General features: G+C 49.5%; 7 protein-coding genes across 7 annotated transcripts; 5 read left to right on the top strand and 2 right to left on the bottom strand.

The window, feature by feature from the left end:
- Positions 1 to 588: 588 nt before the first annotated feature.
- On the top strand, positions 589 to 2,633 carry T310_4969 (Monoamine oxidase; the record flags this gene model as incomplete). Its single annotated transcript, XM_013472181.1, has 7 exons — positions 589 to 737; positions 820 to 850; positions 932 to 1,069; positions 1,139 to 1,169; positions 1,227 to 1,273; positions 1,319 to 1,568; positions 1,633 to 2,633. The coding sequence occupies 7 exons, from the start codon at positions 589 to 591 to the stop codon at positions 2,631 to 2,633; spliced, it is 1,647 nt and encodes a 548-aa protein (XP_013327635.1).
- Positions 2,634 to 5,498: 2,865 nt separating this feature from the next.
- T310_4968 (uncharacterized protein) lies at positions 5,499 to 7,760 on the bottom strand (the record flags this gene model as incomplete). The annotated part of the gene is made up of 7 exons (XM_013472180.1): positions 5,499 to 6,456; positions 6,516 to 6,561; positions 6,628 to 6,998; positions 7,160 to 7,173; positions 7,288 to 7,398; positions 7,490 to 7,637; positions 7,720 to 7,760. The coding sequence occupies 7 exons, from the start codon at positions 7,758 to 7,760 to the stop codon at positions 5,499 to 5,501; spliced, it is 1,689 nt and encodes a 562-aa protein (XP_013327634.1).
- A 798-nt stretch (positions 7,761 to 8,558) lies between these two features.
- Positions 8,559 to 10,529, bottom strand: T310_4967 (Hexokinase family protein XprF; the record flags this gene model as incomplete). Its single annotated transcript, XM_013472179.1, has 2 exons — positions 8,559 to 9,795; positions 9,874 to 10,529. 2 exons carry the CDS (start codon positions 10,527 to 10,529, stop codon positions 8,559 to 8,561), a joined length of 1,893 nt encoding a protein of 630 aa, XP_013327633.1.
- A 2,338-nt stretch (positions 10,530 to 12,867) lies between these two features.
- Positions 12,868 to 13,804, top strand: T310_4966 (uncharacterized protein; the record flags this gene model as incomplete). Its single annotated transcript, XM_013472178.1, has 3 exons — positions 12,868 to 12,988; positions 13,105 to 13,227; positions 13,266 to 13,804. The coding sequence occupies 3 exons, from the start codon at positions 12,868 to 12,870 to the stop codon at positions 13,802 to 13,804; spliced, it is 783 nt and encodes a 260-aa protein (XP_013327632.1).
- A 1,744-nt stretch (positions 13,805 to 15,548) lies between these two features.
- On the top strand, positions 15,549 to 16,519 carry T310_4965 (uncharacterized protein; the record flags this gene model as incomplete). The annotated part of the gene is made up of 2 exons (XM_013472177.1): positions 15,549 to 15,940; positions 15,994 to 16,519. The coding sequence occupies 2 exons, from the start codon at positions 15,549 to 15,551 to the stop codon at positions 16,517 to 16,519; spliced, it is 918 nt and encodes a 305-aa protein (XP_013327631.1).
- A 1,081-nt stretch (positions 16,520 to 17,600) lies between these two features.
- T310_4964 (uncharacterized protein) lies at positions 17,601 to 18,540 on the top strand (the record flags this gene model as incomplete). Its single annotated transcript, XM_013472176.1, has 2 exons — positions 17,601 to 18,003; positions 18,071 to 18,540. The coding sequence occupies 2 exons, from the start codon at positions 17,601 to 17,603 to the stop codon at positions 18,538 to 18,540; spliced, it is 873 nt and encodes a 290-aa protein (XP_013327630.1).
- A 703-nt stretch (positions 18,541 to 19,243) lies between these two features.
- On the top strand, positions 19,244 to 21,466 carry T310_4963 (uncharacterized protein; the record flags this gene model as incomplete). The annotated part of the gene is made up of 5 exons (XM_013472175.1): positions 19,244 to 19,685; positions 19,760 to 20,415; positions 20,478 to 20,545; positions 20,606 to 21,227; positions 21,338 to 21,466. 5 exons carry the CDS (start codon positions 19,244 to 19,246, stop codon positions 21,464 to 21,466), a joined length of 1,917 nt encoding a protein of 638 aa, XP_013327629.1.
- Between the last annotated feature and the right edge of the window lie 110 nt (positions 21,467 to 21,576).

Below are 21,576 nucleotides of genomic sequence, written 5' to 3'. Positions count from 1 at the left end.
CAATGGTGATTCGTGGTGGTAGTCCCCGTTGGTCCATAGATAATATCCATTTGACAAGCATAGATTCTTCAGTGGTAGTGAGCTTTTTGCTGTTTGGTGTTGCATCTACGCGTGCAGTACGCCCGCGTAGGCGGTGGTAGAGTGTTGGATGTGGCACATTATATGCCTGTGCAGCAGCCCGTATGCTTTTAAATTGACCATCATTGAAAGCTTTAATTGCAAGCAAGATACGGCCCTCTTGATGAACTGCTGAATCTGCTGTTTTGCGTGGCATTTTGGTGGTTGAAGTTGATGAGCGCGTCGCGTAGTTTGGTGGGGTGTTTCGCTCGGTGATCTGTTTCGCTCGGTGATTGATTACGTTATCTATACTGTACGAGAACGAGCTTCGATGGATTATTGACTACTGCCCCCAAACTTCCTAGCTCCATTTGTCGATGGATGATTCTTTTTGAGGGAAAGTTTCTTGTTCATGGATCAGTAGGTATATATATGAGAATGGAAATAAATCCCCTCTCGCTTTTCTCTCTCTCCCTGGCCATATATTTATATACAGTCTGTATATACGCCTCTTCTCTTCTACCCATCTAGATGCATCTCGCAAGACAATTCCTAGCACCCGCAATATGGCTGGCCTGGTCCATAGGCGGGTTTGTGCAGGATTGCATGGGATACGCCGTCCCCCGGTCTGACGTCCCGCCCAAGGAAGGGGAGTGTAGGCAGACCACGGTTGCGATTTTGTATGTCAATGTCACCTCTACCTACCTACTTCTACGAAGGGGATGTTATATTATATACGCTAACAGATAGATGCTCTATTAGGGGAGCCGGAATGGCGGGGATTACAGCCGCTGTAAGCTTTCGAAACGCCTTTCTTTCTTTCTTTCTTTCTATTCTTTTTTTTTAAAAAAAAGAACTACTCTCACAAGTTCAGCAAGCCCTATCAAACGCCTCCATCACGGATTTTCTCATCGTCGAGTACCAAGATGACATCGGGGGCCGGGTGAAACACGCCAATTTTGGGAAAAAGGAAGACGGGTCGTCTTACGTCGTCGAGCTAGGGGCGAATTGGGTGCGTTGGACAAAAATATGGACATTGTGATGGAATTGCTCCTGACTTTGTATCGCTGCAATGCTGCAGATTCAAGGTCTTGGGAGACCTGGTGGGCCGGGTAGGTTTCTTTTCTTCTTCTTCTTCTTCTTCTTCTTTTTATTTATTGCTCGATTAGATGCTAACCATGACGATGTATATCCAGAGAATCCCGTCTGGACATTGGTACTGCTGTCATTCGATACTTGAGATGCATGCTAACCTGCCCAGGCTAAGAAATACAACCTGACCAACACGTACTCCAACTACAGCTCCATCTCGACATACAACGAGACCGGCTTCTCCGACTACAGCGCCCTGCTGGACTCCTTCGATGACGCATATGTCATCGCCGCCGCACATGCCGGGTCCATTCTGAAGCAGAACCTCCAGGACCAAACCGCCCGGGCGGGACTCGGCCTGGCAGGCTGGAAGCCGAAGAAGAACATGGCTGCGCAGGCGGTCGAGTGGTGGGAGTGGGGTGTGTGATCTGAAGCTTTCTTTAATTTACGTTGATTAATTTACGTTGAAGCTAACTGATACAGACTGGGAGAGCGCCTACCCGCCCGAAGAGAGCTCGCTCGTCTTCGGCATCACAGGCCAGAATCTCACCTACAACCAGTTCAGCGACGAGAACAACTTCGTCCTCGACCAGCGCGGCTTCAACACCATCATCAAGCAGGAAGCGGCGACCTTTCTCCGTCCGGGGGATCCTCGCCTCCTGCTCAACACCCGCGTGACCAACATCAGCTATTCCGACGACGGCGTGACGGTCCTCAACAGCGACGGGAGCTGCATCCGCGCGGCGTACGCCATCTGCACTTTTTCACTGGGCGTGCTGCAAAACGACACCGTCTCGTTCAGCCCGGAGCTACCCGACTGGAAACGAACCGCCATCGCGACGTTCCAGATGGGCACGTACACCAAGATCTTCCTCCAGTTCAACGAGACCTTCTGGCCGACGGACCGGCAGTTTCTGCTGTATGCCTCGCCGACGACCAGGGGTCACTACCCAGTGTGGCAGTCCCTCTCTACGGACGGGTTTCTGCCGGGGTCGAACATCCTCTTCGTCACGGTCGTCAACACCGAGTCGTATCGCGTAGAGAAGCAATCGGACGAGCAGACAAAAGCCGAGGTGCTGGCCGTGCTGCGCCAGATGTTTCCCGACGTCGACGACATCCCCGAGCCGATTGACTTCCTCTATCCGCGCTGGAGTACCGAGCCCTGGGCCTACGGCAGCTACTCGAACTGGCCGCCGGCGACGACGCTGCAGATGCACGAGAACCTGCGCGCCAACGTGGGCCGGCTGTGGTTTGCGGGCGAGGCGACGAGCGCGGCGTACTTTGGGTTTCTGCACGGCGCGTGGTTCGAGGGACGAGATGCCGGGCTGCGGATTGCAGGAGAGATCCTATCATCAAACTGCTCGGTTTCTGATGCAGCTTGCGGGGACAGGCGGCATTATGACGTCCTGCACGGCGTGACGCCGTTGGATGAGTATAGTGTTGTCAATGGGTGGCCTGCAGAGTCGACAGCTAATATAAACTGAAAAACATGTATATATGGCAGTTCCCGCAGTAATGTCGCGAAAGTTAGTCACGAGACAAGTCACGAGACAAGGCAGAGGTATCCATCCAGGAAATATTGTTTATTATTATTCTCCCTTGGAATGCAGCCAATTACCAAAGTAAGTAGTACGAGAGTTGAAGTTTTGCCGATGCAAGGGAGTCAGTCAGGACGTACATAAATTAATCTCTCTCTAATCTAAAAACGGACAAACTGAAGTTTTTTTTTTCTCTTTTAAAAATTGTTTCGCGTCAGTCAAACACTCTCCCTGTGGGAATTCTTTTAGGGAATAATATTGGATTAATTTTGTTTGATGGGTAATAGGTGAATTGAGGTAAAAATTATTGGTCGTCTGTCAGGACTGTTGCACTTAGCCGTATATTGGTAATATCTATTGGTAATATATATAACATGTTCTACCATCTGGATAATAGACTTTTGTTTCGTCACCAAGGACATGGGCATGGGATGGATACCATCGTCAAGTCGTGTCGTATAATGTCGATATGTATGTATGTCGTTACTCTTTAACTTAATTTAATTTAAGATGGAATGAATTCAGGGATGGGACCGTTAATTGCGTACATTAAATAGATGGATTCAATCGTCAAGGACCTGTGGTGAGGAATGAATGGAATATGCATGGAAGGCATGGAAGGTTTCCATACCTACATGCCTACATGCCTGTGTATGGAGAATATGGAGTACTTTATACTATACCTTACCGGCTACCTAAGTGTCTAAGATGGGTTTATTCCTGATAGGAATCAGGATACTGTATACAGTATTACAAGACCTGATATTTCATATAATGAAGAGTGTAAATGGTACTTATTTTTGGTACTACAATAGGCGCAATAATATGGGGTAGACAAGGTAGACTACTAGAAAGACAGTCTGTATTATCCTGTACTGTCTGTATGCCAGTACCTAGAAGAAAGGGCAGGCATTTAAACTAACTTTAATTAAAACTCTCTCCAGTATCGTCATCGACTATCGAGTCCTGGACAGTTCTTCATCCATAATACTCCCCCCATATTCAGCACTACTTCTCTCTCTCTCTCCCTGGAAACGGATCCATCCCCAGCTGAGTCCTGACAGCAGTCACCACTGACCCTAGGAGTCGACACCATTGGTGCAACTGTGCAGCAAGGCCATGCCAAGAACCCCTGCACGAGGAAGGGAGGATTGGATTGGATTAGATTGGATTGGAGATGGAATGTGGTCTGCATCTTCAACACGTCAAACTCCTTGACTGGTGGATTACTCTACTTCTTTATCCCTTTGGCACGGCACGCCCATTGGCTTGCACCGTTATGTATTACAGGGCTAGGGCAAGGGCTGCTATGTAAGAGGATTATTGGCAATTGCCCCTGCAGACAGGCGCCTGCCTAGGTACTGGTAGCTACTAGCTACGGTGCTACCTGGCTACGTAGGTATGGACATTCAGCGCATCGCCTGGCCTGCCCTGCAGTGACACGGCACGACACGACACGACACGACAGGACCGTTTCCCCGTTTCATGACAAGACAAGACAGACTTGCACGCAAGCCCTTGCCTCGCCTTGCCGAATCCAATCGTCTTCTTGAGACGGCGCCGTGTCCGTGTCCGTATTTGAGGTTGCCACTGACAACTTAACTTGCCTATACTATATCCGCATAGGGCATACGCATACAGACGCGCATAGGTATCCTGGCGAAAGAATTCTCTCTTCTCGCCTAGGAAACACCCGTCTTATTTTATTGGATCCAGGGCTGACGAGTGACGACTGCCTGGTGTGTAACGTAATTCGTAATCATTTCTTATATATAATCACATAAGAAGTAGCTTCTCAGCTTTCTCCTTCCTCTAACTAAGCACCACATCTCCTGCTTTCTTCATGACTTGAACGTATATAGTCATTATTCATTCGTTATTTCTGCGTTGTGTGTGTGTGTGTGTGTTGTCTTGCTGTCGGTTTTCTGCACGTGTCGTTTGCTACTCGTTTCGCATCGCATCGCTCGCTCGCCTTGCATTGCATATCATCGTCATTCAGCATCAGCATAGCACGACTAGCACGACCATCTCGCGTTGCGTTTTGCACGAATTGACGACGAACTCAGCGGCATATCCAAGAACGATTTCCTCGACATAGACATTCATTTGAGGCCCAAAAAAAGACTTCCAATACACTCTGTATCTTGCTATCGCTCTGCTTGACACAACTGACACGACGTGATATTCCACCATGATGATCGGCTGCTTCCGACCAGTGTTCCGGTGGCTGAAGTCGCCGTTCCAGCGCAAACGAGAAGAAAGAATCCTGGAGATTGTAAGCATCTCTCGACTGGAACCTGCCTAGCTAACTCGAAGCTGATCGGTTGTTGAATTTCAGGGACCTCCAACCAACTTCCGAAAGGAAGAGTTCGCGATGCCCCTCTCGGACTCCGAGTTAGTCTCCCCAAAGCTCTCGAAAGTGAAAATATGTGATCGCGGTGTTCCTGACTCTCCACAAATATCTATAGAACGCTGACCGACCATGACAGCCATGGCCTCCTGCCGGAGAAGGAGGCGGCCGAAGGCGCTGTCCAGCGCAAAGCCTCCAAGAGAGACAAGCTCAAGCAACACGTCCAGCGGCTGGGTGCGAAGCTCACTGCGTAGGACCCGGCAGAATCTGCCACGGGCAATACGATGATGATGAGATACGACAATGTCGTAATCTTACCGCAAACCGCGCTGTCTTGATTCTTTTTTTTTTCTCTCTTCTGTATGATGGATGAAACGCGGGCAGGTTCTTTTCGGAGGATTCTCACCTTACAGTCGGAAAGCTATTTCGACTGATTTTTTAATATATGATTGTAATATCACTCACACCAGAAACGTTGGCACTTCACTGAAACGAGATTTCTTGGAGTCCTTCTCTTGAGGTCGACTCGGGGAAGGCGCCGCAGATGATGACCTTCGAGGCTGGTCCTGTATTCTACCATTGGGTTTCTTCTCATTTGTCTCGGGAAAATCGTCCAAATCTTCAAGAAGCATTTTCTTCCTGCTATTCACCTTCGAGCTACTAGCCGCAGTACTGTATGTAGTGCGGTTGGAACTTGTCGCCGCTTTCTTCTCGGAATAGTAACCCTTGCCCTTTCCAACATCAGGCTTTTCCTCCTTTGTAGGTGTAGTCGAAATCTCTCTCTTCACTGGTGCTTGTTCTTTTGAATGGACCTTATGGATTGGAGTAGCTTTCGAAGTGGTGACTTTGGTGATTTCGAGGTCATCATCATCCTCCGAAGCTGTCTCGTCGACGTTGACAGTGTGCGACTCTTGTTGTCGGCGTGGTTCAGGCGATGGCTGGCGCCTATCATCTCTTCGATTCGGTCCAGATGCCTGCCCGTATCCAGCTGCAGCTCTAGTGCTAGACTTGATCCCCTGAAGCCCAAGCAACGACCTAGACTTTCTCGGGCTGGTCATGAGGGTGTGCAAAGACGTGCCAACCCAAGGATCATCGTCGCGATCCTCCTCGAGATCGCTGTCCTCCTCTTCCGAATCGACCCGCGGCCGCTTGCCTCTTATTTCGTCAAGGCCCTTTCTCTGGCGGGAAGCCAGCGCCTCGGATTCCTTCTGCCTTTGGGTCTCCTTCCTCATCATCGTCTTGCCGTCCGTCGGTCGTTCCAGATCTTGGATGGCCGTCGCATTTTTGAGTTTTGCCTCCTTCTTCCGCCGCACATACTCCGCGTGATGTAGGTGTTGCGTGAATGTCTGCGCGACGGCGTAGAACTCGTCCTCGACCATGATGTACATGTCATCGTTGTCGAATCCTTCCCTGAGAAACCTAGGAGTCGAAATTAGCGACTCAGTCGGAGATATTTGAGGGTAAAAAAAAATACTGACTCTTCCGTCGGAGGCTGTCGGATTGGGGAACTGGACGGGCTTCGAGCTAGAATCGCGCATCAGCAAAGTGAGTGTGAGCGTGGCGTAGAGGATAAGGGGGAAACAATCATACAGGATCTCAGAAAGTCGGTCTTCCCAGGCGTATCTCTGACAGGAGACCTCCCCTTCCTGGCAGTATCACTGCCACTTGGAGTGGCATCCCGACTGACGCGACGTGCGCGCGGGGCCGACTGCTTCGTGTCATTTGTTCCGCCAACGAGCCATGGCAACGAACGTGGCATGTCGACAAGGCCGCTCGAAGGCCTGTTGGAACATGGAATCAAACGATGACCTTCATTACTCGGGGGAAGAATAGGTAGTTTCTCCGTGCTCGGCGAGTGGTACGAAACGCGGTCACGGCCGCGGTTGCGGACGCCAACATCAAGTTTCCCAAACCGGCTCAGTGCTGCCTGACCGACAACTACGAGCCTACTCCAAACGAAACTACGCAATTTTCCTTAGAATAAAGAATGGACATATTATCTCAGTTCAATTTATTTCGGGGTATCTAGTCTCCAACCATAATAAAGAAAAGCCGATATTGTATCCATTCCACAACGCCACCAAGATAAGACCCGAATCATGAGCAACACCCGCTGACCAACCCATCCTCATCATCCTATTATTGAAGTGCATCTCAAATCTACTGAGAAAGCACACCGCAAGTCACGGCTAGGTGAGAGAAAGACTGAATCGATTACGCCTCTCCTGGACGCTTGCTGTTGCAGCTGACAATCTTTATTCTGTCCGCCTGGACAGTCGACTGGTTATCCAGCTTGAAAGTGACGTCCTTGATCAGGAAGGTCCAGACATCGTCACAGAACCGGTAGGTGTCAAGGTGGCCCTTTTTTATTGCAGCACGGATTCACGTCAGCATTATGAATGAATCCCATGCGCGCTGTGATCAAACTACAGAGCAAACAAGCAGTATGTACCTTGAAAGTCAGCCTAGCGCGAACCTTGTCCGCGAGAACCTCCGTGATAACGCGGTCATAGTTGGAGAGGATCTTCATAGCCAGCTGTGGCTCGATCCGACCCTCGTTGATCAGATCATCGAGCGTGTCGGTGAGCGAGAGCCCGAGACTGTGAGATAAAAAGCCAAAGATGTCAGCCCACGGAACCTGGAAGAGTACGAATCAATCTCAAACGCTTCTTTTGACAATACCTGCTACCGCGGTAGAGCTCATAGTACGCCTGGGAGCTCATCTTCACGGTGGGGGATGAATCACAGATGAGGGGGAGACAGGTTTAAATAGGTAGCCCCCGGAGGCAGGTGACGGATATCGATGATGGTTGATTAATCAGCAGCTCACGTGGTGACGTCGGCCTGAGGCATCAACAGTGTGATCTCACACCGAATGAGAGGTGAAGGAACATATTCAATGATTTCGATAGTGAAGATAATCTGTAGTATTACTCTTATTTCATATACCTGAATATTATGACATCAAGGATATCATCGAAAAGTCTGAATCACTCCAGGCTTGTCACTGGCGCATCAAGATACTACATGTATGCTGGAGGACGACTATCTGAGATCAAGACAAACAGATCAGACTCCTCGAAAGGTTGATATTATTTATATTAATAACCTATATATAATCTGTATCGCACGCGATTCTAATATCCTCATCTAGAGAATATGTCCCGCCTGATTTGATTTGACGCAACGGCGTCTTCTTCAGACATATGACACGCGTGCCATGGTGAAGAGTATGGTTCTCTATCTTGCTTTCTGCAGTTATAATAATAGCTCGGGTCTGTATTAACTTACCTAGGTAGGTAGGTAGGTAGGTAGTATGTCCTACAGTACATAGTAGAACTTATTAGAACCAAACCAGAAAAAAAAAGAAAAACCAGAACAAAAATTAAATAAGAAAAAAAAAAGGATCGTAGACATTCAATTATTCTAAACCATTCCTGAAACACCCGCTCCTTTTAGGATATAAACATGCTTTCATACTGTGTACTTATATATAATAGTTCGAGATTATTTTTTCTCTCTCATCGGCCAGCCACCATCCCGGCTAGAACGCCAGCACCGATAACACCACCATCTGAAGCTTCGCGAAGGAAGACAGACTTGCCGCCTTTCTGAGGACCGGTTCTCATGATCAGTCGATCGATGTAAGTCTGACACATCTCCTTGAAGTTGGGGTAATTTTGAATAATGCCGCCCGTGTAAGCGACCACCAGCTCCTCCGGGCCTGAATGCCAGTCGGCAGGGGCGGGAGACAGAACGGGGACGATGGGGCCCCGGGGTGCTTTTGCCGAATCGGCACCTCCATTATTGGGAGCCAGGTTGTTCGACCCCGTCTGGGTCTTGACGTCTCCCTGATAGGCGACAGGATTCTCCTGCGCAGGTTGTGGTGAATTCCGGGTACTGTCGTCCTTCAGCTGGATCTCGCGCGTACACGCAAGAAGCCCAACAACTGCCGCAGCGATGAGCCCTGCCGACCGTGTCTGGACGGCCCTGGCTATCTTCCGGAACGCTCCTGCAGAGTGTGCATCCCAATTCCAGTCGCTTGACTCGGGTGGTGGAAGGGACCGTGCCAACTCGGTGGCCAATTCCTGATCTGATCGGCTCCGAGCAACCTTCTCTGATAGGAATGTGGTGTTCAAAGCGTATTCCTGCACCAGCGCAGCAGGGAGGTCTTTCTTGGAGAGCCCAACCACGGTGGTGAGGTAATCGAACAGCACGATGCGAACCAGTTCTCCGATGTACCGGCCACCGGTCATGTACTCAAAGGGCTGGAAGCCAGGGCGAGCGCATGCGTTATCTAGTTGGGTATCCCACTTTGTGGTGATGTTCAGCTCCTTAAGGGGCGGCGCCGCACCGGAAATCGTCCATTCTGTATTAACCACAGTCTGGGTGGCTTCTGGATCTTTGGAATTGACCAGTCTGGCTTTAGACTCGTGGAGATCTGACAGTCGCATTGGGATCGTAGCGTTACAGCCGGTCCCGACAATTATACCCATCGCTACTCGACTGTTTGGTAAAGACTTTACGCTGTATGCCAAAGAAATAAGCGTTGCAACAGTGTCATTGGTGATGGCGGTAATCTTCAACTTTGGTAACGCGAAGAGTTTCCGCCGCTTGGACGACGGTTCCTCTTCTTCGTCGGGACGTCTCGTATGCTTCTCATAGCCCGAGAGGAGCATATTACGGAGGTTGAGATCGGACGTGATGGCGAAACCCTTGCCCATTGGCATCAAGGTGGCTTCCGTGACTGATTCCTGCCTGCCTTGGTGTCAGTCTGGAACGATTCTAGACAAGCAACCAAAAGACCGCCTTCAATAATACAACGGCAAAACGTACATGATAGGGAAGCTGAAAGTGATGCCCATCTCTAGCTCGTCCGGAATGTCGCCTTTGGTCGCATCCGAGGTGAGACTGTCGGCCACCACCTCCGCAATGCAATCGCCGATCCATGAAAACAGGTCGTCGGCTTTATCCTTCTTCAGATGCTCCTGGATCGGCCATGCTTTCTCCAACGTCCGCCTCACACGCGGCCTCTGTGCCTTTCTGATCGTATCACGTGACTTGTCGGATGCGTCCGCGGTACCCTTATCGGAGTCAGCATCTTCGCCCAGCAGTTCGATGAAGGCGACTCTGAGATTGCTGCCGCCGACGTCGATGGCCAGATAACGGCCAACTTCTTCCCCAGTGGGCAGTCGCGTTACCGGAGTGGGAAGAAACTGTTGGTCCGAGGTCAGGGCGAGATGCCGATATACTTCGGAAAAACGACGGGCCAGATTGTAGAGGATTCCTTCGTCCAGGACGAGGGGCTTGAGGAAGTCGTCAAGTGGGTCTATCTGCGGCCCTGGCTCATTGGGCTCATTGTTTGGCTGGTCCAGATCAGATGCAATGTCTTCTTCTTCCTCGTCGACCTCGTCGTTTATATGGTTTTGGTCGACATCATGGCTGTTCGTATCGACCACCTTCGTGTCGACCACCAAGGGTTGTGCCGCCATCATGATTCGGCCGAGAAGGCATCCACCGGCCTGTATATAATTAATAATACGCTCTACACACGAGAGCGTGGTCGCAGGAACGAGGCACGTAGATGATCTGGAGAAGCAACGGCACCAGCGTAACTGTTCGCTCGGACGAGGCAGGGCAGATACGGTGTCGCCAGCAGGATAAATATTAATCGGGCGTGAACAAGGTTAGGCCGCGATAAAGGATAGCTACGAGCGGAGCTAGATAGAGAGCGGGTGTGATATTAGCTGGCTATCCCGACGGATGGGGGGGCTGTTCACAGGTCTGTACAGTATAGTTTAAGCGGATGGGGCGACGGGTGTGCCAGCACCTGTCAGTTAATTGCGCAATCTCGAGTCAGTCCCCAAGGGAACAGCAGCGACAGCTCGTCAGGATGAGATCTAGACGGATGCTCGAGGGCTGGCAGGGAGGGGTGTCATTCGCGAAGCCTGCTTAAATGGGAACTTGGTCACGCCTCGGCGCAGGATGGAAGGGCGGGCGAGGATCGAGAAAAGAACGAACGGACCGTCGCGCTCCGGCGTGCGGGATGGAGCAGTGGGAGAAGCAGAGAGCGGGCGAGCAGTGGGTTGTCGAGGGAGGGAGCGAGGATGGAGCAATGCGACCACACGGGCACGAGGCTTCACGCCGATGTGACGCTGGACTGGAGGTGTTTTGGCCGTCCCTTGACGCGGGCCGCACGCACGATCCGCCCGGCAATTAGATTCGACTCACCCAGTTCCTGCGTGGGTCTGCGCTCCATATTCAGGCAGTGGGGGAGCGTCGATGGAGTCGCCAGGAGACGATGGGATCCGCTTTCGGAATAAAGCACTCGTTTCATCGTGTCTGTTTCAGGTCTGCCCGCGCGAATTCCCACCGCATTGCTAACGACGGAGTATATCCACGTATCGCGCGTACCGGCCGGAGTTCTCCGAACGCCCCTACGAATCAGCAAGAACACGCTTCTCCCACAGTTGGTATGTCCTGTATGCAGATCTCGAGTCCTTGGGTCGACTATCCACGCACTGACGGCCATCCCCACAGGGAGGACCAAAAAGATGGATCAAGATTTATTCCGCACGTCTGCGTTTTATTATTACTATCACAACGACTCTGATTCTCGCTGTCTTGATCCTGAGATGGTTGACAGATATCTACGCGATCTAACTAATAATATAGCAGCTGGCCAGGCTATCCGCGGCGTGCAGCTCAATCCGAGCGTCTGGAGTCCTGACAGAACCAGACCCCAAGGCAAATCCTTCTGAAACAATCACCATGATCGTCTCCTTGCGGCGGTCTGAAAATAGCATATGTCAATCCCAATGCTAACCGCTCCATCTTGCTTTTATCTATCGACTTTGTTTTTGACGTCCCCTGCCGATATCGGGGTGACAGGTATGCCCAACAGCTGCGCCTGCATCCAAGGCAATCAGATTCCCTCCATCGCATGCGTATCCACCTTGCAGGCTAAATTGAGTGAAACTTCCCAACAAAAGCAGAATAAGCTTGCAAGGCCCCAACCACAACGGATGATCAATCTACAGATGCCCTAGGAAACCTAGTACCATGTCACACCAAGATTCTAATTTGGGCGCCATCGTTACAGAAATGATGGCGGATGGCTGCCTTCCAGATCGAGGCTGCGGGCAAGTGCATTCATTGTACTCCGTGTCAGTCATCATAATCCATGCTGGGCTGGGCGACTGACAGGCTGAAAGTAGCACGTGGCACCGACGGGGTGGAAACGGCTCGAAGCTAAATCGTAGTTTCTGCAAGAACGCCAGCTTTCAGCCAGTCATCCTGACGCCACAAGTCCGGAATACCTGTTTGGGTATAAAAAAGGGTGTTTCGCGCTGGCTGATTCTCGTATAGAGGCTTTTTGCGTTGTGTCGTTGACACATGGGAATGGCGTAAGCTCTCGTTGACTACTGCTCCATAATTCATACTCCGTACTCCAGCCTGAAGTATGTACTCTGTACGGACTAGTCGATCAGTCGGGGATGCAAAACCCCGCAATGTGCGATCAGCCTCCGGGCAAGAATACTCCGTAATGCGGAGAGACTGTTAGACGGCAGTACGGGGTTTGTGCGACGTCGGATCGACTGCTGTAGTTGCTCTGCTTGGAAACACTGTACTCGTAATCCTCAACCTGAAAAGTGTAATGCATTCATTGGCTGCTGGTCCCCTCGCTTTGAACCGGAAGACGGAGCTGACGGGGGGACCTATTTGCATTTTTAATCAGAAATGGTGGAATTCTACGAATCATCTCATCTTTAAATTGAAAGCTATTTCACATTCCAAAGTTCAGCATCGTTGTCATTTATCGTGTCAACCATGATACACCTGCCTGATGTTAGAATTGGGTACACGTGCCCTGATTACTGCGATCTTGATTTCGCGTATGCAAATATTGGTGCAGTCCTGGCACCCAAACTCATAAAAATTTCTAACTTTTGTATTAGAAGCCTATCAAACTACTAAAATACTTGATTTTATTACTGGATTCTATTAATTTTTACCTAATTAGTCATATTTTGAGGTTTTTTTGACTTACTAATTATGAAATTATAGGCTACATCTATATAAATATTAAGATACCTTTATCAGGTTTATCCAAGATGAAAAATAATATAAATCTAAGGCAAGCAACAGTTCCAGGTCATAATAGTAAATGCTTAGATGGCTGGTATACTGGTATAGAAGACGCAGCAATAATCCAAATTAATACATAGATAAGGTGTCTGGTTTTAATCAAGGAGAAACAGATACTGAAGAGAGAAGGTACTATAACTCCTTTTCTAAAGAGATGCAGCATATCTTACAGGAGAGGCACACCAATTATGTTAACAGGTTTAGATGCCAGTCAGTTGGCATCATTCCTGGAAAGGCCCCAAAACTTTCTGTTGTCATACCGGCCACACTGCAGAGGGCTCAGAAGATAACTCGGGGCGTCATGCGGCCTACAATCGATGGTGATGTTGACAGGGAGGCTCCCAGTGACTCCCACAGCCACCCTTGCAAAGACTCTGCTCAAGAGGATGACTCCGACACGGTTACCTCAGATAACTCCCACGACGAGAATTATGTTGAGGCTACAGCATTGGGATCCACAGATATCGAGGGACAACCACGTCCAGCGAAACGTCGCAGGCGTGAATATACACGAAATAAATGCTCAGTTGTCCTCTTCCTTTCAACCTTTGCCAAACGATTTTTCCTCCCATTCAATGTCCTGGCCCTCGTCGTAACAAATATCAGGTTCGGAAACTAAATATATCTGTTAGCGATATTATATCCTTAAGACATATAGCTAGGAATAATCACTCACCCCAACCAGGGAAATTGGCCTCAGCCCGCTTGCAGATCTCTTCATAGGGCAGTGCCCGAATTCGGCGCCGTTCCTCCATGGCCCTCTTTACCTTGGCAGGATCAGGTCGCGTCCGTTGGGATGGGGAGGGGGGCCATTCTGGCTCCCGGGGTGCCCCCATGCTTGCGATAATATCTTGATAATGTAGCCCTTTTGATTCAGTTTAGACAGAGAAGGGTATTCTGATTGAAGAACTTGAATTTATAAGGGGCTTAGTGCTGTATATTTGATAATCAATTTGTTAATGATGACGATATCCTGTAGCCAAGAACAGATGTCGAACTACCAGGTACCTAGAGGTTTTAGCAAAGCTTTGCTAGCTAGTGACTCATAATGGGACTGACGCTATTGGAGAAGAAAGGGAAAGAGGAAGATCTTGTCGAATGAGCTTAGGGCGTTTGGCGGTTGATCTCGAGGAGTTCCTTCCTAATTGGGATCCTTCCGTCTGAGGTCTCTGAGACCCCGCTCTCGCACCCCCGTCGAGGATCCAGCGCGACAAGAGAAAGGGTGAAGCAAAGAGAGCAGCAGATCGCTGGGAATTTGAGAAGCAATGGAAAACAAGAGAAGAGGAGATTGAAGCACTAGACCTGACGTTCTCAGGACATAATCCTGGACAAGGAAACACAGCAGAATGCAGAAAACGCAAGAAACCGCACAGAAATTCTCCCGGATACCGGGGACAAGAGACAGGAGAAGACACAGAGAAAGCACGAAGATGGCGATACGAGTCAACCAGGGCTCCAAGGCTCCGCGAGAATCGCGGCCTTGTCACCACAAAACACAATGTATCGAACACAGGGGATGAACTACAGGAAATTGGCAAGGGAATCAATGAAAATCGCGTAATGGGAGGTAGGAGTCCTGGTCGTAAGATGGTTGTATTTCCTAAGTTCCTCGAGGTCGAGGGAGTCCTTTTTAAAAAAAGCTTGATGAGGAAACCTTGAAGGATCCTCCATCTACGTACATAAGATGGATTATCCATACACGTGACTGTGTCATGGATTATCCATGTGACCGGGGATTGGATCATCCATACTTCCATCGATGAAGGTGCTCCCGACAAGGATACTCTGTCGTACCACGACACTTGTTCAGTATTGCTATGGATACATCATCTCGGTGCTTACCTTTGCCTTCCTGGGCCAAAGAAGAAGATATTATAATATCTGTACTCCGGAGTATATATATTTTTAGGAGCTGAAACATATATTTAATAGTAATAAGGATGCTTAAGAGGGTATTTATTTACTAGAGGATAGGGTATAAATAATTTAGCAGTTAGTTACCTTAGGTGCCTTTTTTTTCGATCTCAATATCTATATAAATATATCCTAGAATTTCCTGATTAGTAAGTCAGAAAACCTTAAATATGATAAATTAGGCAAAAATCAATAGAATATAGTGAGAAAATTAAGTATTTTAGTGGTTTGGTGGGCTTCTAATACAGAAGTTACAATTTCCTGAGGTTGGGTGCCAAGACTGCATACGCTAAATTAGTCAGATTGCTCGTTTCGTCATCGCGCCTCCAGACTCGCCCGCCGAATGCTTCACCTCTACAGAACGCTGGCTGTCTGCACTAGCCCAGGAGAATGGGCGGAAACAGATCATTATTGTTAGTTCTTACTGATCGCAACAGGAACTACGCATAATGACCGGGAATCCTTATGCAGCGTACAAAGAGCTCGTTCGAGAAGAACTGTTTGGTCCTCAAGATGGTAACCCCTCGGTAGCAACAGACAGCAGAATTACGACGCGGCGCGAGCGTGCTATCAGTCGTTCCTTGCGCCGCGGCATTATATTCATCATTGTCTGCTTTGTCCTGTACTTCATCTATGTGACTCACCTTTTCGCCAAGACGTCGATACGCTCCAAGGGTACCGTCTCTACAACATACTCGACCACTGGATCCAAGAAAGTGCCTCTGGAGGCACACATCATGAGCAAATGCCCCGACGCCCGGGACTGTCTGCAGCAACTCGTCGTGCCGGCTATGGAGAAGATCAGTGACAAGGTTGATTTTCAGCTTTCCTTCATTGCAAGGTACTTGCTCAGTGTAAGCCGAGGTTGACTATGAAGCTGATGTGATCACCTAGCGTCTCCAATAAAACCTCTGAGGTGGAGTGTATGCACGGTCCAACCGAATGTATTGGGGACATGATTATTCTCTGTGCAGCCAATCTTCCCTTCCCTCCTGGCCAAAAATCGTCCTCTTCCTCGTCTTCCCTCACGTTCCGCCCGCGCACCCCAACAATCCGTTCTCTTGGCTTCGCCAATTGCCTGATCAGCTCCTATGAGAAGATTCCCGATCGCACGCTGGTCGAAGGCTGCGCGCTCGAGCACGGCATCGACTTCAACGAGCTGAATCAGTGCGCAAGCCGTGAGGATGACGATGACGACGACTCGTCACAGGAAGACCCGAGTGGGATTGCCTTACTGCGCAGGAGTGCACGCCGCAGCGAGGAGTTGGGGATCAAGACGAGCTGTACAGTACGGCTGGATGAATCAGTTTGGTGCGTCCGGGATGGAGGAGTGTGGAGGGATTGTGCTAAGGGCGGGGAAGGAAGTAAGGTACGAACATTGGTGGAGGAGGTAGAGAAATTGTGGAAAGAAAGGAATTAAGTCGTCGTGGAGTTGGGCGAAGGGTGAGGAGGAGATGCCTTGCGACCTTTTTTTATTCATAATGGTGAGTATTCTTTCAACTGACCCGAGTTAGTGCTGTGCTTGTCGAACTGTCAATGTCCTCGACTGGGAATGGCTATATGAAACTGTTATTCGATTGAATGGACTATTAGTGACAAGATGTACCTATATACTTCAGATTGTGATACCCACTCTTGTTGAGGCAAATCTATCATTACAGCAGCTTCACATGTCGTTTGAGAGACTCATCTCAGAATCCTTACTAAAGTCAAGGGCTCTGTAAACTATCACACTGTCGAAACAATTCCTATGACTAAGGGGCAAAAAAACAAAAGATCACCGCGGACATAAATGGGTTGTTAGTCATTATAGTTGATTGCTAGATTATTATGACTTTTGTTGGTTATGAGCCCCTGAACCTTACAACTTTGCCACTATTGCAATGGATTGGGAAATTGCACTTTGATCAATGTGAATGCGTTGGAGACAAGATGGCAAAGATCTAGGAAGAAAAAGGGGCAATTTCAGTAGATCAGCTGACAATGGCCTTACGTCGTTGAGAAGGAAACCCACCAGTTCCTCTTACTCCCCAGCGTCTTTTGTTCACGATTCTTCATCCGAAGTGAGTATAAAGTGAGGGTCCTAGCTCTGCATACCTAATCTGCAAAGGCCAAGACGAAAAACTCAGAGAGCTAGTGCCCTGTCATCTTGTAATCATCTCGCGAGTATCTCGGATCCGTGTTTCCTTCACTGTCATCTCCCTTTACACGAGTGGCCTGGTCTCCGCATCCTCACAATTCTTCTGAAAACCCACAATCTTGAAATGGAAACCAAGGAAATACTTGGTTCTCTTTTCGTGTGACCGACACGTCCTGTGGTGCTCATTTCTATTCGACCGTATCGCACCCCTTGACGTGACGCGTCTATATCTTCCAAGAGTCGCGCCTTCCAGCACTTCAAAATTATCTTCTTTCCATTTGCAACATAGAGGGTACACACTGGAATTGTGACTCAATATACAACTGTCAACGCTGGAGTTTCCTTCTCCAATACTTTCAAGATGTCAAACAGAAACTACGCTCATAAATCCAGGAGTTCCCGGAAGCTTGATGACCCTGAGAGCCAAGTTATGGATCTGGTGTCCAAATACAAGGATATCAAGGAACCCCGTCCGGTGCTACGTGAGATCCTTGGGAAACCCGAAATATACCGACTTCTCTGGGAAATTATTGCACACCAGCTGGCTCTCATCAAGTCTCGATCGCAGGCGTTCGAGGACGGCCACATCACGGTGTACGACAAGGCGTTGCTGATGCTGTCCAAAAACGGCAACGAAATCTCCAATGCAGGAGCCCTGGAGCTTTACATCGAAGAATTCATGGGCATCAGCCAGAATAAACACGGTCAGGTGCTGGATGAGGTTCTGGAGAAGCATGTTGCGCTGAAGGCCCTTTTTATCAAACGTGCGTGAGCCCCTGAACGTATAGTATAGTGCCTCTTCTCCAGTGTTCTGACTAGCATCATGGACAGTCTCCCAGCCTGATAGCAATGGAATGGCAGAAAAAAGAGATGCCCTCGGAGAGAGAACCAGACAGTCCAAAAACCGCCCTCACAATGGTCGACGTTTCGAGACAAAGGACAGCGCACGCAGCAACGACACTACCGTCGATGACAAGATCACGCGCATCCTCGACGTCTATTTCAAGGCCAAGGAGGACTATTACAACCTGGATGGCGCCAGCTATATGGAAAAGGCCAAGGCTGCCCGATTTCTGCGCGACACGGCGGAGAATAGTCTGAATTGCCTTCGAGCCCGTGGTTTAACGACGCACAGGATGGTACCAGAGCTCGAGGAAATGTTCCAATATGCCAAGGACAAAGCTACGGAGCTCTTGGGGGGCAAAAAGAGGCGCTTCGAGATCACAGAGGTTACCGAGATTCCGTTGAAACGTCCTCGCCAGAGCTGGACCCGTCACGGATCTCAATACTACAGACCCTGAATTCAGCAAACAAACCACAACTTGGAATCTGAAGACGCAAGAGATGGACAAAAATCCCAGATCTACTGAATCTGTTTCGTCTTATTAGCAGAATGCATGTTATCTAGCAAAATTTGCCCGCACGGAAGAATACCGAGTACAACAACGGGACTGGCATGGCGAAGGAGAGAGGAGGTGCAAAAATCGTGATGATATGCAACTGCAATCTGTGCTTAATTCGAAAAAAAAATCATCAATGGTATCCGTCGTCTGTTATTCTTAAAGAGATTATTATTTGCAAGTATGAACTGTGTATAACAGAAGTAACATCAGCTAACAAGGGTGGCGTGCCTCCAGCAAGAACGGAGAGCGGATCTTATCTCCTACGGGTTATCTAGTAACCTTGGAATACCCTAAGTTTTATCCCGAAAAGGAACGGAGTCGGCGGGAATGATACGCGACTAAGTTAGGACGATCCAGTTAGAACGTGGACGCGCTGCACGTGATGGTTTCCGGGGATGGAGCTCCGCCGGGCAGAAGGATTGCTCGCAGCATTTAAGCTAGGAGCCGACGCTGATGATCTCCGGGACCGCGGTCTTGGGATGGATTACTGTGCGCGATGACACTGTCAATGATTTTTCCTCAACAACCAGGAGCATGATCTGCTGCTGCTGCTTGCCCGGAGGCACCTGCAACCCGGAGCTCCGCGCGTTCGTTTACGATCATGGCCAGCCCTCACCTTAAACCCCCATCGCAGGGCTCCCCGCCTTCTGTATACTCTGACGCGGGGGAAACGCCGTCAACGAGCTCGTTCGAGCCTTCAAACCCGCAATGTACTCCCGAATCGAGTGGATCGGATCGAGGAAGCCCGTCGACACATCCTGCGACCCTCGACAGGCTACGAACTGACTTCGATAAGGAGGTGGACGTCGAGGCGGAGGACGAGACACAGGGATTTATTTCGAAGCACGACCGGAAATCTTCAGGTGATTTTGACGAGGGCTCTGATTCGGAATGGGATTTCAGGAATGCTCCTCGGTACAGAGCGCCCGGAGCTGGAGCAGACTACACCCGGGAGGAGGAACAACAGGTTGTGAGGAGATTTGACAGGCGATTGGTCTTGTTCTTGGCTCTGCTCTATTTACTTTCCTTCTTGGATCGCTCAAGTGAGTAGTTAAGTGTCCAGGACTCCATGCGTTACATACAGACAACATAGTACTAACATCAATTTCCATGCCAGATATTGGTAATGCAAAGATTGCTGGGCTTGCGGACGATCTGCGGCTATCTTCTTCGCAATATGAGTGGCTACTTAGCGCTTTTTATATCACCTATATTATCTTCGAGTGGATGACTTTGATGTACCGGCTGGTCCCTGCACATATCTATATTTCGCTCTGCGTGTTTTCGTGGGGCCTGATTGCATCTCTGCAGTCCTTAGCCACATCTTTCTGGCACCTAGCTTTTCTGCGGGCTTTTCTAGGAGTGGCTGAAGCAGCTTTTGGGCCCGGAGTCCCGTTCTATCTATCATTGTTCTACAAGCGGGAGGAGCTGGCCTTCCGGACGGGTCTGTTTATCTCTGCGGCGCCGCTGGCTACCTCCTTTGCCAGCAGTCTTGCGTGGCTGATTGTTAAGCTCAGCAGCAATGGGCCCATTGCGCCATGGCGCACACTCTTTCTGGTGGAGGGCTTTCCAAGTGTGGTAGCCGCGGTTTTTGCATGGATATTGATTCCCGATTCTCCTGGGAAAGCAAGGTTTCTCACGCCACGTCAACGGAAAGTCGCCAAGTTACGGCTGGAGGGGAGTAAGCTTGAGCGGCATGAATCGTCTAATGAAAAGTTCAATTGGCGGGCAGTGGGAGAGACGCTCAAGGACCCAAAGGTGTACATCACAGCTGTGAGTGCTTGACATATTCTCCTTTCTGATGTGGGCTAGCTGTACTGACCGGTAACTTGCAGTTAATGTTCTTCAGTTGCAACGTTGCTTTTAGCTCTATGCCTGTATTTCTGCCCACCATCATAAAAGAGTAGGTGCCCTTAATGTTTTAAATCATCCTCGAGCACAGTTGACCTGGTCCTTTCTGCAGCATGGGATATTCCTCTCTGGCCTCACAGGCTCTGTCGGCGCCCCCTTTTCTGCTCTCCTTCGTTGTGGTTTTGATCACCGCATCTTTATCCGATCGCCATCGGACCAGGAGTCCTTACCTGATTGCGCACGCACTGTTGTCCGCATTCGCCTACCTGGCGATCGGACTGACCGGCTACTTCCACTCTTACATGTCAACCACCATGCACACAGTTATACGATATATCTGCATCTACCCTGCCGCTTGTGGCTTCTTCTCAGCCATCACCATCATTATCACCTGGAGTATGGATAACCGCGTCGCTTACGAAGGTAAGGGAACCGGTGTCGCCATGCTCAACATCATTGGTCAGTTCGGCCCCCTCGTTGGAACTAGGCTGTATCCCGACAGCGACGGGCCGTGGTATGTGCACGGCATGGCCGCCTGCTCTTTGTTCATGATCCTGGTGGCCGTCCTGGCATTCACGTTGCGAGTTCTTCTACAGAGAGCGAACTGGCGACAAGCACAAAAAGAGAATCGGATGGGTATAGAGTTGGAAACAGGCGCTGGGGAAGGAGAGGGCTTGATGGGCAACACCAGCGGAATGCAGGATTCCTCCAAGCCGTTGAAGTTCATGTACATAGTATGATATTGCAAGGTGCGGATATATTCATTCTGGCCTTGTTGGACATAGTCATAGCTGGATGCGAAATAATAATAATAATAATAATAATAATAACTATTCTCTGGAAGAATCATCAGCCACGACTGGTGTCTCATCTTTCAATCTTGAGGTCTGAAATTCCTGGAGCCAAGCCATCCTCTCCAGATTTCGGGCAGAATCCCGCTCCCGTCTCCATGGATGACATGCCGAGGCCGTGATTGGCGGGTTGCGTTCCCGACCTGCCCGGATTACTCGAACGGGAAATTAGGAACCTCCATTTGCCAATGCCTTTTGTTGATCTGTATCTTTGCCGTGCGCAACAGGCTGG

This window comes from Rasamsonia emersonii (genome assembly GCF_000968595.1).
Source record: "Rasamsonia emersonii CBS 393.64 chromosome Unknown ctg1118621760202, whole genome shotgun sequence".
NCBI lineage: Eukaryota > Fungi > Ascomycota > Eurotiomycetes > Eurotiales > Trichocomaceae > Rasamsonia > Rasamsonia emersonii.
Note: the sequence above shows the minus strand (reverse complement) of the source record. Positions and strands in the feature narration are given on the sequence as shown.